This window comes from Aedes albopictus, chromosome 2, assembly GCF_035046485.1.
Source record: "Aedes albopictus strain Foshan chromosome 2, AalbF5, whole genome shotgun sequence".
Classification (NCBI taxonomy): domain Eukaryota; kingdom Metazoa; phylum Arthropoda; class Insecta; order Diptera; family Culicidae; genus Aedes; species Aedes albopictus.
The window spans coordinates 13,756,489-13,775,444 of record NC_085137.1 but is presented as its reverse complement, the minus strand read 5'-3'; the positions used below and the strand labels follow the sequence as shown (position 1 = coordinate 13,775,444).

Here is an 18,956-nt window from a genome sequence, read left to right as displayed (position 1 = left end):
CATTATTGCGTTTGACGTTTCACAAGCTTTTGCAGCAAGATGAAGTTGGGTAAGGCTTCTTGTGGCACAATTATGAAGCCTTGTCTGGAGTAAAACAAAACGGGCTATTTTCTATGTTATTTATATATAGCAGTGTGGTAGCGAGGACATCATCGGGACCAGTGGATACGGAGATCGTGAGTTCGATTCCAAATAGCGGCAAGTACTTTAATTATTCAATTTTAAAAGTGATAATTCCAGTTCCACATGTATTGCGTCACGGTATCCATAACCTAATTATATTTAATCGTTTAATTTGGGGATGCCGTATAACTATTATTTAACAACTGCGAAAAGGCTGAAAAAGCGCCTTCTCAAGATGTTATTCAGTTAGTGGTTACATAGGAGCCGAGAAAGGAGCTATGACTTGGTGGCATAGAAGCTTCTCGCACAGCATATACATGCTGATTAAGTTCGCCAGATTCATTGGTATAGGGCTTGCATAGAAGCTTCCATCTATATGTACAACACAGTTACTCAGCATCAAGCCGTATTGAGGACGCTTTGTTTACGTTTACATTCACAATAAATGTTAGTTGGGATTCTGGAAGAAATCTCGAAGGAATTCCTGGATAAACTCCTGGAGGATTCCCTAGAGGAAATCTGAGAGGAATCCCTGGAGAAGAACCATCTTGAGGAATTCCTGGAAGAATCCTTAGAGAAATTTCTGGAGAAATTCATGAAAGAACTTCTGGAGGGCTTTTTGGAAAAACCGCTGGAGGAATCCCTGAAGCAATTTCTGGAGGAACCTCAGGAGGAATGCCTGGAGGATCTTCTAGACAAATTCCTGGCGGAATCCCAATTGGAACTCCTGGAGAATTCCCTAGAAGAATTCTCGAAGAAATCCCTAAATGAATCCCTGTAGAAATGTCTGAAGGAATTCTGGGAGGTATCTGGAGAAATTTAAGAAGAAATTCCTAGAGGAATTCTTCAAGAACTATTTCTAAATGAATTATTGGAGAAATTTCTAGAAGAATCTCAGAAGAAATTCATGCAGGAATCGCTGATTTTGTTTGAATAATTCGTGGATAAACTCGATGCATGCATGCATGCATGCATGCATCCTCATGAGGATTTTTTGGAGAAATTTCTAGACAAATTGCCGTAGGTATTGTGGAGGTATTCCTTAAGGAATTCCTGGAGGCTTAGAGCAATCCCAAGAGGAATTCCTAATGGAGTGCCTTGAGGAACCCCTGGACAAATTCTTGGAGACATGCCTGTAGGAATTCCTGGAGGATTCTCTATATCCAGAAATTCCTTGAGAAATCTCTATATAAATTCCTGGAGGAATCTCTGTTTAGGCCTCTCCACTTTTTCAAAAATATTCTCTGATTCTCAAGTCCACCCCCATATTTTGATTGATATCCTAAAAGAAGTACCTGGTCAGAATTTCCGCCAATTTCATTGAAATTAAGAGGTGCATCAAATCAATTTAGTGTTTTTCGACTATTTTCGAACTTCAAAAAATCATAACCACACTAAAACTTGTCAACGTCCACAATAGATCGAAAAACTGGTTGCAGTGGAAAATGTACCCAACAGGAAAAAAAAACTGGTCAAAAATTAATTCTGTCAGCACAAATTAAACACACAAGGTTCCTCCAGGAATTCCTCCTAAAAGTGCTTCTGTAGTTCTTGAAGCAAATCCTCCAGGGATTCACCATGCAATGTATAGTATGGTGAAACTTTCAGGAAGAATTCACGGAGGAATCTCTAGAGGAATACCTCTAGAGTAATACCTGTAAGAATCTCTGGAGGAATTCGTAGAGAAATATTTAGAGAAATTGCTAAAGGAATTCTCGAACGAATCTCAAGAACTTTTAGAGGAATCCATGGAGGAATTCCCAAGCAATCAAAGGATCAATTTCTGAGGGAATTTTAGGAGGAGTTTCCGAAGAAATCCCAGAAGGAAGTACTGAAGAAATCGCTGAAATACCAGAGGAAATTCTGAAAGAATCCTAAAAACAGTAAGCAGAGGAACTTTTGGAGCAATCCCTGAAGCAGTTCCTGAAGAAACCCCAGGAGGAAGCTTGAAAGCAATCTCATGAGGAATTCTGAAGAGAATCTCTGAACAGTTCCTGGAGGAATTCTTAGATTAATTCCTGGAGAAGTTTTTGGAAGAATTCCAGGAGGGATTCCTGAAGGAATCCCAAGAAGAGCTCTCGGAGGCAACATCAAAATAATACTGAACGTTGTTTCCTAAAGAATCACAGAAGGAATTTCCAGGTGAATCCTGGGAGAAATCTTGGAGAAATTTGTGAAGAAACCCCATGATGAAACCCGGAAGCAATCCCTTAGGGAATCTCACGAGAGCTTTCTTAGCGAATTCTTGGAAGAATTTCTGTAGGAATTCCAGGATGAATATTTGAAGAAATCTATGTCTGCAGAAATTTCTGGACGAATTATTGAAGGAATACTTGGATGGACTCCTAATGGATCTTTTAAGAAGTTCCTGGAATGATTTTTGAATAATCTTTAGTAAAATTTTCTGAAAGAGTTTCCTGAATGAATTTCTGCAGAAAAACTTCGAATAATTCCAAATGGATTTATTGGAGCAATCTCCAGCAGAATTCTGGAAGGAATATGTAGAAATCCTTGAAGAAATCTCTGAAGGAATACCTGCAGAAATACCTTGAAGGATCTCTGGAGAAATTCCTGAATGAAACCTCGAAAACAGCACTTGAACCATCACTGGAGGAACCTTTAAAGATAGCCCAGGTCAAATTCCCGAAGAAATGTCTGGTGGAATCCCTAGAAGAATTCTTAAAGGAATATCTGGATGAATTATAGATAGAATCACTGCAGCAAGCTATGGAAAAAACCTTGAAGAATTGCTCATAGTCATGTGGTTTACGAAATTAGAAACAAATCCTTAATAGTCATTTTGATTCGTTAAAATTGCAATGTAGATTCACATATCGGGCGTCCATGCCGCTTAAAAGTCATTCTTCTAGAGTGGGAAAATAAAATAAGAAACTATCATCATTGAAGTATGTTGGCTCGATGGTGGCTCCAGAGAGGAACGAACTCACGACCCTCGCGTTATCAGCACCAATCTTCAAGTATTCTCGGGTAACCCTGAATAGTGGCGAATATGGATTTGTAATTTCGAAAGATCAACTGCAACGTGTAGATTTTCTCAAGATTAAAACCTCTACAACGCTGCTTCAAAGGACCTGTGTTGGAAATGGTTCCGATTCTAGAAAATTCAGTGAGAATACGTTTTGAAATGTATTTTGACGCTCTATTACGGGTATAAATATTTGTTACATTACTAAGACAGAATAATATTATTCCGCTTTCCCCTATGAAGATCTTATACATATGTGCCATATACGTCTAGCCCGTTCAAAAAGGACGATAAACTGGGAGCACGAGGGCGAAAACGGATCGGATGGGTGAGCGCGGGTGAATGACCGACCACCAACCCCATCGTGTGCGCCCTCAAGTTCATATTTTCTTCTATGTTTGCAAATCAGTGCGATCGCCACTGTTGGCTTGACTTAGAAACACACTCGCGTAGATTTGAGAGGTTCAACCCCGAACGAACCGTACGTGCACTCACTAGGAGAGGTTAGTAGGTAGGTAGGTACCTATGTAAGTATACATAAATGTGTCGGGAAAGAGTTAGTTGGCCCAAATGACGGTAATAGCGAATATTTCAAGCCGTTGTGGTAATAATTATACTTGGCTAGACGAATTTTCTCCACCTCAAAGCGTGGCAGTTTGTCGGTAGCGGACGGTCGCATTCACCTCAAGTTCCGCGGATCTACGGATTTTCCGGGAAATACAGCAAGGCCTTTCCTGGTGTGGTGTGGCTGCTCACGTGTGCGATTCTAGGGCTGTGTGTGATTCGAAGCAAGTCCAGGGCATAAATTAAAACCGAAAACGACGACACGGTGGAAGATTTGAGTAATTTGTTGCTGAAATTGTGTGTTCCCGTGTTTCGGGAAGGAAGAGAAGCTGTTACACAAGAGCGCGGCTATTTTAACCCTGATTCGCCCAACAACATCGCCGATGGGTGCGAAGGAGAAGTGCGGTTGCCCAAAATACGACCATTAGTATAGTCGGAGAGTGACTCGACGAAAACGCTGAAGGAGCCCCCCGTTTGGAGTCATATAGCAACGAAGAACATCGGATGATATTTCTTCGATTGCCTCATCTTCTTGGTTTGGGAGAGAGACGAGTATAAATAAGTCACATATTTTCGGGAAATATTGAGATATTTGTGACATCACTGCATCGACGGCCGAGCGCGAGTGAAATTTCGGAATAAGGGATTGAGACCATGATCAAAATGAATCAAAACTACATGGTGCTTATTTGGTACCTGATAATTGTGATAGTACTTGTTTACCTGTTCGCATTTTCTCAATAATGCCGAAGAAGGGAGTGGTCGTGAATATGCCGCCAAGAATTGGCAGACATCGTGGCAGGGAAGGCTAGGAATTAGCTTCAATAGTTATGCGATAACATTGTAGTCTACAACACTCGCAAATGCACATTCATTTTTATCATAGCACAATCACAATCGAACACATTACACGTATTCTATGAATATGGCATAGATTTTTGTTTTGCTTGGAATGGAAAGGAGGCTGTTACTTGACTGGAAGAACTATATTAAAGTCTCATAAAACTGGTTTTATTTGAGTTTAGATGGGACGATGATGATGTCATGAAATTCCTATTTTGATCTGAACAATTTTGGAAAGTCAGAATGTTCTACTAAGAAATCTACATGAAGAAACATAAAAACTTGTATATTTGTTAATTTTTTGTAGGAAAACGAACTATACGGTTTCGTACATTCATTTTTATCATAGCACAATCACAATCGAACACATTACACGTATTCTATGAATATGGCATAGATTTTCTTGGGAATTTTCCTAGTAATCTCTTGTAGAATTTCTAAAGCAATCATTGAAGAAAACTGCTTAGAAAACTTCTGAGAGCATTTTGAAGAACTTCTGAATTTGTGATTTTTAATGAACCCGTGAATTGTTTAAAAAAATCCATGGAGCATTTTTGAGAAAATTCATGAAAAGTTTTCTAGATGAATGCTTTGTAAAATGTCTGATTCCTCCATAAAAAAATCTGAAGAAATTCGTAGATGAATTTCTGGAACAATATACCCAAGAATTTGTGAAAGGACTTCTTGAAGTGTTTTCTAAAGGAATCTATTCCATACAACATTTTTCGAAGCTATGTTTGCAAGACTTTCTTAAGGAGTTCTTGGATGAATTTTGGAGGACATTCTAAAGACTAAAGGAATTCCTAGAAGATTTTGCTAAAGAATTTCCGACTAAACTTCTTCAGGATGATTAGATGCTTTTTTAAAGTAAATCAACGAGGTTTTTCCAAAGGCGTCCCTGTAAGAATTTCTGTTAGAATTCTTGGGAGTTTTTTTTTTCAGGAATAAGTGAAATTTTTTTATATGAATCCTAAGATGGGTTTCAGAAAGGGTCCGTGAAAGAATTGTCGAAAAATCTGTGAAAGTTTCTTTAAAGTAATCCTTACAGATATTTGTAAAGAAATCTCTGGAGGAAAATTCGGAGATATTTCTGAAGCAAGTTTTAGTCGAATTTATAATGAAAGTCATGGGAGATTTTCTGAAAGAATCTCTCGAATAAAAGTAATTTTCCAAACAGTTGTCTTTCCTTGACCTGACGAAAGGTACACAAATGTAACCACAGGGTATCGTACGCTAATAGAATTACAATAACAATAATTTGTGAAGGAACCCCTAGGGCAGTTTCTACAGGAATACCTGCGGAAAATTCCCGAATGAATCTCATTTTTTTTTTCAAAGAGTCCCTGGAGGAATTTCCAAAAAAATATAAGGAATATTTTTGATAGAAATTGTGAAACTTTAGGAGAAATCCCTAGTGGAATTAGTGGAGAAATTAGAAGTTGCTAGAGAATTTCTGGTGAAATACTTGTAAGAATTTCCAAAGTAACCCCAGTACACATTTTTGAAGGAACTTGTGAAATATTTTCTGAAAAACTCTGTAAAAGTTTCTGAAGGCACTGGAAGTTTTGTTAAAGGAAGCTGCATAGAAGTTTCTGAATAAATGCCTAAAGAAATTTCTGAACAAATCTCTGAACGAATTTTTGAAAGAATCCCTGGAGGAATTTCTGCTCGAATTCATTAATATTATTTTAGAAAAAAAAAATGGAGAAATTTCAGAAGTAAATCATACAAGATTCTTTGAAAGAATTCTTTGTGAAATTTGTAGAATAGGAGAAAATTCTAAACAAAGAAAAGAAGAAAATATCCGAATGAATCCATAGTGAATGTTTTAAAAGAATCCGTGAGGGAATTTTTGGTCGATTTTTTCCATTTTTTTATATAACCGCACACTTCGAAAAAACCTTGTAATTTTGTGTCATTTTACGCCGACAAATGACAACGAGCCAAATGACACAAAATTAAGTTTGGTTTTATTTTTACATGATACTGATTGAAGCGGGTTTGTAATTTTACCGCAATCATCTACTGCCGTTAGCATAACCTCAATCCCTTCGTTTTTTACCAGATATTCTTTAGTGTTAAATAAAATACAGACTAGACATCTGATTTACATAAACTTTATTTAGTTATTTATCACTATAAGTGCAAAACGTTTCGAACACTGCTTTCCATATTGGTAAATCACTTGATCTGGAAGTTCTCTTTCCGTGCTTCAACGCAGATTCTCATTGCCCTGCTGTTGTCAACTGTATCTGTAGAAACAGTATCGTGACGCATGCTGCCGTCCTTTTGGCCGTCCTTTTTCGATATATTCTTGATTTTCACTTTATTCACTACACAAATAGATACTCAGTTTTCTAATTAAAGACTATAAACGTACCGCGGATGATGTTCCATAAATCACAAAGTAACTAGCACGACGGAGTTTGACGGAGTTTCATGTAAATTTATGGAACATAAAACTGAAAAATAAGTGTCGTGTTTAAATGTTGCTGGAACTCACTTAAAACAAGTTCAAAATGCCTATAATGTATCTGAATATGATTGACTCAGCATTCTTGTCTTCAAAGACGTAATAATAAATCATATTTCCGTTTGTGTCATGACTGATTACGTCAGTTTCTTCAATTAGGTCATTATTAAAATTGAGATTTTCTTAGTGTGCGTGTCCCAGGCTACTAGTTAGCATTTGGGTTAACCTTATCACGATCGTATTCTGAATATTACTGCATCATTGTCATCTAATTCCTTTTGTCTCCAGTCGTAAAATCGCCGTAACCAGAAGAAATTCCTTTTCTTTCAGATGCTTTTCTTGTAATCCCTGAGTTCTTTTGTGATTTCCACCGCGATTTTTTTTCAATTCGCTCCATGAGTTTTTTCCAATGTTCCCCAAAAATTTCGGTCCTGGATTCCTTTTGAAGTTTTTTTTTCCATGGTTACTTCAAGAAATCTTATGCTATTATTCTCTTTAGGAAATCTTATGAAATGTAATTTATTGTAATTGATCCAAAACAACTTTTGTGTTTCCCCAAGACATTAATTCCATGAGAAGTTCTTGCTTGGAGTTGCCGACCCTTAGGGCTTGTCCAGGAGTTCCCCCTGGTATATTGAGAAACTCAACTCATAGAAATCAAACAGATGTTCCTTTTTTTTCTTTTTCCTCCTGGAGTTCGAACTTGGACTAAGGATTTTACCAGGCATTAGATCCTTTTCAAGATTCCTTTTGAGATTCACCCTAGATGTTCCTCCTCGAATTCTTCCATCCGTTATTTTAAAGGGACTTCTTCCAAGATTTTTTCTGAGCTACCTCCAAAATTCTTTTCCGAGTTTCATCTAGGTGTTCATTATGGAGTTCTCTCAGAGGTTTTTTCTAGGATTCCTCTAGAAGGGTAAAAGTTTTTCTGGGTTTCCATCAGGAGTGTCTCCAAAGAGTTTCAAGGAGATTCTCCAAAGAGTTCCTTCTAGCAGTCTTTTAGAAAATGTTTCAGAGATAACGCACCGAAAGCAATTGAGTCATTTTTGGGATTCGTTCAGGTGGAATTTATCGATAAATTCGTTTTTGGATTCCTCCAAGAGCTACTAATGGATTCCCTCTAGAATCGTCCTAGATGTCCTACTGGGTTTCCTCCAAACGATCCTTCTGGTAACTCCTTCTGAAAATCCTGATTATCCACCAACAGTTTCTCTGGGAATTCTCCAGAAGTTCCTTGGGATTTCTATTAAAAGTTCCACCGCGAATTGGTTTATGACTTTCTTGTAAGATTCGTTCAGAATTTAATTAATAGATTCCCTTAGGAGTTTTTTTTTCAAGGTTACCTTCCAGAACTCTCATGGTCTTATTCTCTTGACGAAATCTTATAAGATGTAATTATTAGAACTGATCTAAAACTCCTTTTGTATTTCCCCAAGAAATTCCTTCTGAAATTCCTCGAAGTAATCTTGTACGTAATCGTAAGTAATCTTGTGTATCTCTTGGAGTTCCATGAGAAGTTCTTGTTTGGATACCTAAAACAGTTGCCGGCCCTTGGTCCTTTGTTCAGGAGTTCCTTCAGGGATATTGAGGAAATCCACTCAAAGAAATCAATCAGATGTTCCTTTTTTCCCTTTTCCTCCTGGAATGTATACGGGGATTCTTTCAGGAGTTTTTCCAGGCATTAGATCCTTTTCAAAATTCCTTTTAAGATTCACCCTAGATGTTCCTCTTCAAATCCGTCCATGAGTTCATCCGTTATTTTAAAGGGACTTCTTCCAAGATTTTTTCTGAGCTACCTCCAGTATTTTTTCCGAGATTCATCCAGGTGTTCATTCTGGGGTTCTCTTAGAGGTTCTTTCTAGGATTCTTCTAGAGGTGTAGAAGTTTTTCTGGATTTCCATCAGGAGTGTCTTCCAAGATTCTTCAAAGTGTTCCTTCCAGCAGTCTTTCAGAAAATGCTTCAGGAATTGCGCACCGAAAGCTGCCAGTCGATGTCGGAAAAATCCCATTCCGAATTCAGTTGTTAGATTCACTTAGGAGGTTTTTTACTGGGATACTTTTCAGAACTCTCGTGATCGTATTTTCTTTGGAAGTCTTATGAGATGTAATGATTAAAACTCATCCAGAACTTCTTTTAGGTTTCCCCTAGAAATTCCTTCTAAGATTCCTCTAAACAAGCTTGTACGTTAGGTTATTTTTTGGAACAACCAAACACCCCTTTATAATTTCCTCCGAGAGTTTACAGTCAAACACTAGTACATTTGATTTTCTTCTTCCTCACTTGTGAGATGCTTAAAATAAAAATAAAATCCGGTGTGCTGTATTCAAGTATCATTAACACGGCTACAGAGGCACGCTCTCCTCCATTTGGAAAATTTGTACTTGTTTTACCAGGAATTTGAATGTCATAAAGAATAATTGATTGTAAGTTTTACTCAAGAGATTCTTTTCAAGATTCCCTTTTGCGATTCATTCTATTTCTTCTGAAATTCCTCCTGTTTGTTTTATTTTCAGAAGTTCGTGCAGGAATTTTTTCAAGTTTTTTCTTCTGAAATTGCTCTAGAAATTCCTTCTGGTGTATTGTGTTGTTCTTTGCTGTGCATGCATCGCTCCTGTAAGGGGTGAGTATGGCAGTATAATCGATCGCGTTCGCTATTGTCTCGAGTGAAAATCAAAACAATAGATGCGCGGGTGTTTAATATTCAGTATTGTGTTGTTCTTTGCTGAGTATTGTGTTGTTCTTTACAAAGAAGAACATTAATCAAGACAATTAGATGATCGGCAATGAACCATAAAAACCCCACAACAATTGGGGAGATCTTTCCAATATTATTTATTTATAAATAATTCTACTTCATTATATTTACTTTATAACTGCATATAAGTTGAAAATTCGCTATTTTCAACATCCTTTCATCTATTGGAAGATGCTTCAGTTCTGGGCTCTTTCTAAGTTGATGAAGGGATTTATAAATGCTTGCAAGGACTTGGCCAGGTGTGTGGAGCTGAGTGAATCTATGACATTGTAGATAGTAGCGACATCAGCAATGTCAATGGAAATATTTAACTTTGCAACTCCATCCAAGATTTGTGCAAGTATTCATGCTATGCTATGCTATGCTAATTACTCTAGAAATTCCTTCTGAGATTTCTCCAGGTGTTCCTTCTGGAGTTCTCTAAGCAGAAGTTCTTCCTAGGCTTCTTTTGAAAGTATTTCTGGGATTCTGTCAGAAGTTCTTTTTGAGATTCTTTAAAGTGTTCCTTCAATGATGAAGCATCGAAAGCTTCCAGTGTCGGAAAAATCGCAATTACGCCTGCGATTCGCGCAGAAATTGCACTAGGAGTTTTTTTTCTGGAATTTCTTCACGAACTCCTCCTGGGATTCCAGTAGTAGTTATCTTTGGGATTCCCTCACTGTTTTCTTATGGAATTCATCCATAATTCGGTTTTGAATTCCTCCGTTTTCTTCTGATGGAGAACCTCCAGAAACGTCTTTAGAAATTGTCCTAAATATCCTCCAAGAGTTTCTTTTGAGAGTTCCTAGGAGTATTTTCTGGAAATCATTCAGAAAATTCTCCTGGAAATACTCCTGAAGTTCTCAACTAATCTCTCCAAAACTTATGAACACTTTTAATTCTTTTGCCAAATTTTGACAGATACGTCTGAAAAATTTTGAAATTGGCGATCAAATGCAACTTAATTTAAAATTTCTAAATGAAATCCTTAAAAATTATTTTATTATAACTTTATTACAGGGGCTAATCATACCTAAATATTATTGTTTTATGTCTTGAATCCAGTACTGTAGATCAGAATGGATTTGTTTTGCTCCATAAACTGAATCAGTCAGAGGCAGAAAGTATAAAAGTATGTAATGCATATAACGTTAGATTCAAATAAAAGCTACATTCATAAAAAAAACCCACAGGCATCCATTCTATCACATCTTTCACAAAATCTCGCACCAGTTGTGCCACGGTTTTCTATCAGAAAAAAAAGTAAAAAATAGAACGACATGCACTTGCCACACCTGTCCCGGCACGGCCTAGAATAGAAGTAACATTCCCTTGTAATAAAAACAACGAAAAAAGACAACACCGCCGCCAGACACGCCACACACGCTGTACCTAACTAAAGACACGTACCATCAGAAATTATTTCTTCGCTCATATACATATGTCGGCATCATCTATCCATTCAGAGCACATCGCAGTAGAAAGGAAATATGTTCCCTGCCGCAGCTGTTGTTAGAAATGTTCCTATTAAGATTGTACTAGAGTAGCGTATCGTACCGTAAATTACCATTGGAATCGGAACCATATCGTCGGACCGCGGAGATCTTCTCCTCTAAACTCTAATCCCCGAAACGAAACGCACCCGAAAAATTGCATGCAACCGCGAAACGAATATTATGCTCGCACACGTAATTAATAATTATAATCGATATAAATAAACAAGATCGTTGAAGTAGCTGCAGCAGCAGCAGCAACGGTCGAGAAATTATTGAAAGAGTCCCACTGAACGCATAAACAAATGTGCACGTCGTCGTTCACTGTCGTCGTCGTCATTGCGCCTTCAACCGCACGTTTTTCGAAAGGAGCTGTTAGGGTTCTGGTACCCTGTTTGGACATAGTAAGTAGAATTTCTCTAGTGTTCGTTAGAATTTAGATTGCTAAAAGATCGTAGCTTTAGGTTTGGATATAGAATCGATGCGGTAAATGCACGGCCTTTCAGTGAAAGATCTTGCTGAGAGTGTCTGGATTCGATACCCAGTCGATCCAGAAACGTTTCGTATCAAGAACAGCTGACAAACAATGCTATGGGTACGGTTTTGTTCCAATTCATCTGCCGGGTACGTTATTCAACAACCTTTTACGTTAGGCCAATCCTAAAAGTTTGACGTACAATTGCGGCCGAAATCTGAAAATTTGTATTTGCTGATGTATCATTCATGGGACATATCTTCCTTAGTTTGAGAAATACCACAAAAAATCGTACATTTAGGATCAATGTGTCAGTCTTTAGTTCCGTAAACTATCACCCTTGGCGTTGCCACTCACGGTACATAGTAGCTACTATCAACTTATCAAGACGATACGTCCATAAAACTAACGTCTACTTTGTTCCCTGTTGAATATTGTTTTCGCGATTCTTGTTTCCGACATTCGCATTACGTGACAAGCCCACGGAAGTCTGCCGTGTTTTATACGCTTCACAATATTCGTTTCTTTACGACAACTCGTTATTCATGTCTTTGAACTTGACACAATTTTTAGGTTGTCCTATTCGCGTCTGCAACACGCTTTATCAGGTCACGGAAAACATCGCTGTTACATGTGACAAGTGTTACAAGAATCTGAATTTACTTTTTATTTTTCTACTCTGGATTACTTCTTGAACAAAAAAGTTCACCCAAACGAGGCTCACTAACCCTGGACTGCCATTTACCAAATCGTCTTCGTCGTCGTCTGGTGTAAATGTGCTGCTGGAAAATTGTCCACCGGCATCGGCAGCGTTGTCGCCCTCGCTCGTGGACATTCGTCAGTTGCCGGGAAAACGTCTAGCGGAACAGATCGAAAGAAAATCCAGGTCGGAACGTGGTTTAGTTTGACGCCTACTCGGTAGTATATATTTTTTGTGTGCGGTTGAGAAGAGTAATAGACCAGTTAAGAGACCGTTGCTGCTACAGAGGCGTAGGGTAATGGCTAATGAGTGGCCAACGGAAGTGACACTGAAACTGAAAGTGTAAGTGTCGTTGGATTTTTTTTTCGAGATTTGTATTGGGTGTTAGTGCCGATGTTTTTCACTCTTTCGTAAATACGGAAAAAGTAGTTTAGAAGGTCAAGCGAGTTTACGATGGGCGTGAAAGTCAATGTGAAATGTGTTTTTGGGATGGAAATTGGCAAGGCTTGTTGATTTACATTTCGAGAAACAAACAACAAGGGTATAAATCTGTTCTAGGTAAATAATTTGAGATGAAGGATCCAATCTGAAGATATTATCTATAGCAGAGATGAATTATTTTTGCTTTATTGATTCCAATATTATATTTGTAAGGGATTTCTCTTAACTTCAGTTTCAAATCCTAGTTATATGTTATCGAGATTTTTTATCATCAATACATAGACAATAATTGTTTTCATTATCAAATCATTCGTAGTAATACGTTTATACGACTTTGGTTGCAGCAACTTTTTACAATTACAGTTGGTCACACATAAGTGTTGCTTGTACTAATTCTTCATCACAACGTTAAGTCTTTCCGATCAATGCTTTCCATAGATTTGATTTTTGTAGATGCAATCAGCCGCGCCAACAGATTTATATCCTTCTCCTCTCTTGTGCCTTTGATAGTTTCCAGGACCGGTACTGTTATTGGACCTGTTGTGTTACAAAACGTGTTACTAGCATTAGTGTTGATTAGTAGTTTTTATTGGTAGACATTTCTTTACCCGTTGTGTGTATTATGTACTCTTTGTTTTCCGCTGATGTTAGATGGTACTTATAACCTTCTGTGCCATCGGGTCCGTACTCGACAAACTGCACTCTGAAATTTAAGTATTACTTAAGTTACATTATGTTTCAAACAACGTCTGCATGATAACTATAGCTCTTACCCTGGTTTTGTCGCCAAATTCTCCATTGTTTGGCGAATCACGTGCACATCCTGTTCCTCTGTTGTCTCATCTGTTTGCAAAGATAATTCCTCGTGACCGAAAGCGACGCAACTCACTATCACAAGAATCAAGCAGACGTTCTCAACTGTCATGGTTAAATGCACTTTCTACCACTGCGAACTGCGCACAGCCTTTCTCCACGCAGTACTACTCAGTCACCCGGCACGATAATTAATTGTTATATGATTTACAGAACGATGTGTTTATCTTTTTATACAAATTTCACGACCTTGGTCTAGTTGCTCTGAGGTGGCGCGGCGGAAGACAAGCAAACGGGTTTGCCTGGATTTAATTATAAGAGCAGGTTTTCAGTTTTGGCAATAGTCAACTGGCAGCGCCGCCCGCATAGAGGCTTACATATCTGGATGTTGAATGATTCGTCGACAATCGCGAATGCAGTTTAACTTTTGCATTCACTCATGATTTGCTGAGGTGAGAAAGTGATTTGACATGTAAAGATTGTATGTAATTTTCTCCAGCGTCAAACCTATTTTATGTTTGATTGATTAACATGCTCTCCAAAGATAACATCTCCAGATCTGTTTCGTGCAACAGGATCTTCGTTGCTTCTGATTTCAAGCGGGTAAGATCTGCAACCGGCCTAAATGTTCTGCCATTATTGGCATATGTAACCTGTAAAGCAATTAAATTGACTGGTCTCTCAGATAACCGTATTGCGAGTGTCTATCCAAATGTAATTTCTGTCGGAATTCCTGGATTGAATTTTAATGAAATTTACAAGATAAGTCCACAGTGTTTACTACATTGTTGATGTAAATAAAAAAGATTTCGAATCTGTAGCGGAACAAGATCAAGCAGATATTCCCAGCTAGCCGGTGATTCTGTTGAGATGCTGCAAATTCCAAGTGGACGCAGATGATCGTGTAAGGTAAACTCCATAATAAATCGCTTACAAAGATTTCTCCAAAAATTTCGTCAGTGTTTTTCTGGAATTTCTTTAGAATTATCTCTTGATTTTTCTTGAATTTTTAACAAAATTTATACGTAGTTTTTCGCGGCACGTTTATAAACATTCCTCTTGAATTTCTACCTGAGGTTTCGTTTCTACGGATTTCTTCCCGCATTTTTCCAAAATAGGAGCAAATCATTCCGGGATTGCTCTTTCGAAATCTTTCAGAAATCCTTTCAAATCTTTCAAGAATCCTTAAGTCCGACCCATTTTTGCTGGAGATTTTCACGGGGATGCAGTTAAACTTTCATTTTCCTTCGGAGTTTCCAGGAAATTGTTGTGTGATCTCACCAAGGATTATATCCGGGATTTACGTAGACTCTGAGGGGAAAGTGGGGAAAGGCCTACCAAAATCTAAGGTCCGTTGTAGAATTTTGTATGGGCAAAAGTCAAAGATGGAGGATGAGATAGTTTGAGTTATTCGAAAATGGGTTTATGTAGTTTTTAAACAGCGTCACTGGAGTTTTTCTTAGGATATGTCACAGATGATGTCTCCTAGAGTTTCTCTCGGGATTCCAATTGAATGATTTTGCGCGATTCCTCTTGATGTCTCTGCTGCCCCTTACTGGGATATTCCATTTGAGCTGGTGCGTCGCAATGCACTTGGAAAAATTTGAAAATTAGAATACACCAAATGCACATTAAAAGATGCACTTGTGAAAAAAAATCGCATTATGATGGGATTCTAACCCACTACTCCGTATTCGTTAGACCAGCGCTTTAGCTAACTAAGCCACAGAACAGAACAAATCAAACTCGCTCCGAATCCACACCATGAAAACTTTTAATTTCAAGTCCATTCTGGCACAAATTTCCCAAATGGAAGAGAACGTGCCTCTGGAGCCGACCTACTGATACCTTTCTGAAGTTATTCTTTGAAATCCCCATGGATTTTCGCGATATTCCTCCCACAGGGTCTACAGGAATTATACCGGGGATTTCAACTAGAACTTCTCCCAGAATTCCACCTGGAGTTTTCTGCAGGAGCTACTTCCAGGATTTCTACCAGAGGTTTTACTGTATTGCTTCCAGAGTCCCCCACGGAGTTTCTTTCAAATTTTCTTTTGTTACTTCTTCAAGAAATTTCTGTTGGTCTTTCTACAGATTTCGCTTGAAGTTTCTCTTGGGGCTTTTTTTAAAAAAAAATCCTCCTAGTGTGGCTCGCGAGATGTCTCAGTTGTTCAGGACTTATCGTAGACTTTCCCCAAGACTTTTTGCAGGATTTCTTATAAAGACTTGCTTTTAGAGATTTTGCAGAAGCTGTTGCTGGTATTTCTCATGGAGCTGGTAATCTCGCGGTTTTCTTGGAATACCTCCTGAGATAAATCCCTTGTAGAGTAATGCGGGGCAAAAGTTCGCACCTAACAGACTTCACAAAATAACTAATAAACGAAAAGAAAACAATATCATTTTTCTTCGGTAAACGGGTCCCTATCATGTTGCCTTCAAAACGTAGTACTAGATTTTTTCGCGTTCTTTTTGTAGTTTCAGTAATACATTTTTTAATACAAGTACTCCCATGCGAACTTTTGCCCCATAGTGGGGGCAAAAGTTCGCATTATGCGGGGCAAAAGTTCGCACCTTGTACAGGATAGTTTATTGGTGTGATGTTCATTCATTCTATGTTAATTCATGTTCGTCATTTCACTCTAGCCATGAAATTTGTTTCCTTCTGTTCTTAGCATTACAACCCAACTGGAATACGACCTGGTGTTCAGCTTTTATATAGTGTGTTTTATGAAGACTTTCACAACTATTAACTAAGAGCTGTCCTTTCCAGCGTTACTGAAGTTGTCAAAATATATTGTGGGGTAATCATAGAGATACGTGTTGCACAAAATACACAAAAAAAAAAACAAATATGCCGCAAAACTGTTGAACGGAACCCTAATCGAATCTTATCCCCATCAGTATGGTGATGAGTTATAGCTGTCAATTTACAAACTAAGCTATGAAAGACCCCGGTAGAGTAGATGAACATAAGAGCTTCAGAAACACACGAAAAGACACGACGAGGATGACGAAGAAAATGTTTTAAAATGTTTTTAAGCCATTTTTCATTTCTTGATTTAAATGGATGAATAAAAAGTTTGCCTTACAAAGGAACTTCTCACAAAACAATGTTCAAACCCTCTGCCGGAACAATTTCAGGGTACATACCACACATATTATACATATATAGTAGTTTCCATACGAAATCATCATTGCTTCAAAGATTCTGTAATTATATTGATGTACTAGATTCAGAAATCTAGTGCGAACTTTTGCCCCATAGCTACTGCGAACTTTTGCCCCACTGTCGAGGTTTTAACAATGTCCCTTTCTGCAAGAAGCACTAGTAGTTTATTGTTTATTCGAGTGCACCTCTCGAACTACTATGGAATAACTATTCTCTGACATCAAGAGGTTATGAGATTCTGCCTCTTCCTGTTACTACAAGTTATTATCTATTCCAAAAGCTCCAAAAAATCCATTAAAACACCCAGAAACACATTTTTTCTCATAACTCTGCCAAACCATAGCGAAATCATTCCAATTTTTATCGACGAGTAACTGATCTGATTATGTGTCGAACCCATACAGATTTGTTTGGGTTCTTAACTTGTGCTCAGAAAAAGCCCCACTGCGAACTTTTGCCCCGTGCGAACTTTTGCCCCGCATTACTCTAATCAATTCCTTAAAAAATATCGTAAGAAATGCTGGTGAAATTTCGCGAGAAACTCCAGAAAACAGAGCTATTGGAAAAATAGCAAAATATTCTGAGAAAAGCTAAGACATGTCGAAAAAGTTTCTGTTAGTAATTCTCGGAGAAATTATTTGGGAAATTCCGGGAGAAACTCTGCAACTTTTAAGAGGGAGCTTCAAGAAAAATATCCAAAAATTCTGTGAAAAAAGTTTGGCAAACATTCCAATTCAGGAGGTCCTCTATAAATTTAGCATCTTTGGAAAAACTCCGGAAGAAATTTTGAAAACCTACGGCAGAAACAAAATCGCTAGAACTCCGAAAGATGTCATAGCAAGAGTGCTGTAAAGAACTATGAGAGAAGATGCGGTAGAAATATTAGGAGGAATCCCAGGAAGGGTTTAAGGAAGAATGCGGTTTGAATTTCGGAATAAATCCTCAGAGGAATTTCGGAACGGCGGGTCAACTACGGCAGTCCAGTTTCCCCCACCTCAGAGGTCTCCCAATGGATAGCTATGAAATCGTTCAACTGAAGCTCCGGATAGACTTGGATATAACCTTTGTCTTGTATCGCCTAGGCGCAACACTGAAATTTAGTTAGTTTCAGCAAGAGCGGGCTGAACGACACCATTTCTGTCAAGTGTCGTTTAGGGTGGACTGTCTATGAGGGCACTGGCACCCATAAAAACAACACCGTAATGTTCTCCAAGCATTATCCGCGAGCTTCGGAGTAGTGCTGTAAGATTTTGGTGTCGGCAGTTCCAACTAAGGAACATGCATTACCAATGGATATCCATTGCCCAGTGTGGAATGCGTCATGTACAAGTTCAATCTTCATGAACAGCTGCATACATCCTCAACCACAACCATGCTCACAAGAAGTGATAAATAATTCGGGTTGTTATGAGCCAGTTTGGGTCTCTGGGACAGGACGAATCGAACATTCGACAAAAACGCCAGTTAGGTAAATTGGTTTGATCAGATGTATAGTTGCTACTTCTCCGACCACCGCACCGCTTCCTTCAACAACGGCTATCTATTTGAGGTTCAATTATTCGTTGATACCAGCAATACATCATACTGCTGCCTCGTATACTTCCGGCTAGTGAGAGGAAGTGGTATTCGAATAGCTTTAGTTCGATCCAGAAGCAGTGTATCTCCACAGACAACTCTTTCCATTCCACGATTAGAGTTGAAGGCTGCGGCTCTCGGTGATCAATACCATCAATCTGTTCTGAGCAAACTTAAACTTTCTGTGTCTAAAAGCTATTCATGGGCTGACTCGATAACCGTTTTAGCGTGGACCCGATCAGACTATCATCAGTTTCGAAAGTTCGTGGAGGTTTTAGTGAACTAAGTTGAGTTATCTTCAAAATCCGTGGTTCCGTAGGACAAATTTTCTAGGTCAAAGTGAAGAGCATTGGCCGGAACGTCGTCAAGATAATTCCACCCAAGAAGAACTAGACCCACTATTCACCTAAAACCACAAGATTAGGCCGTTAGGAAATGATGCAGCAATCAATGACGTGTGCCTTACTTTTCGTAGACAATCTTCATCACAAACGGATAGGTTCAGCTTAACATCTAGGTACAGAGCAGTTGCCCAAGCTGACTGCCTTCTTGAAGAAATAGTAATC

At 38.4% G+C, this 18,956-nt stretch overlaps 2 protein-coding genes across 9 annotated transcripts in view; one reads left to right on the top strand and one right to left on the bottom strand.

The window, feature by feature from the left end:
- Positions 1 to 18,956, top strand: part of LOC109429892 (rho guanine nucleotide exchange factor 7) — a 51,494-nt gene that overhangs the window by 10,600 nt on the left and 21,938 nt on the right. The window contains exon 1 of one of the 8 annotated variants that reach the window (XM_019705884.3): positions 10,908 to 11,621. The exons of 6 other annotated variants lie outside the window; for them this stretch is intronic. The gene's annotated coding sequence lies outside the window, so the exon portion shown is untranslated. Of the gene's footprint in view, positions 1 to 10,907; positions 11,622 to 12,505; positions 12,735 to 18,956 lie in introns of those variants that run through there. One more of the 8 variants, XM_029864243.2, reaches the window with a different exon arrangement.
- Positions 13,079 to 14,151, bottom strand: LOC109429893 (uncharacterized). The gene is made up of 3 exons (XM_019705891.3): positions 13,607 to 14,151; positions 13,442 to 13,536; positions 13,079 to 13,370 (listed from the first exon to the last, which is right to left on the bottom strand). Exons 1-3 carry the CDS (start codon positions 13,756 to 13,758, stop codon positions 13,234 to 13,236), a joined length of 384 nt encoding a protein of 127 aa, XP_019561436.3. The 5' UTR covers positions 13,759 to 14,151; the 3' UTR covers positions 13,079 to 13,233.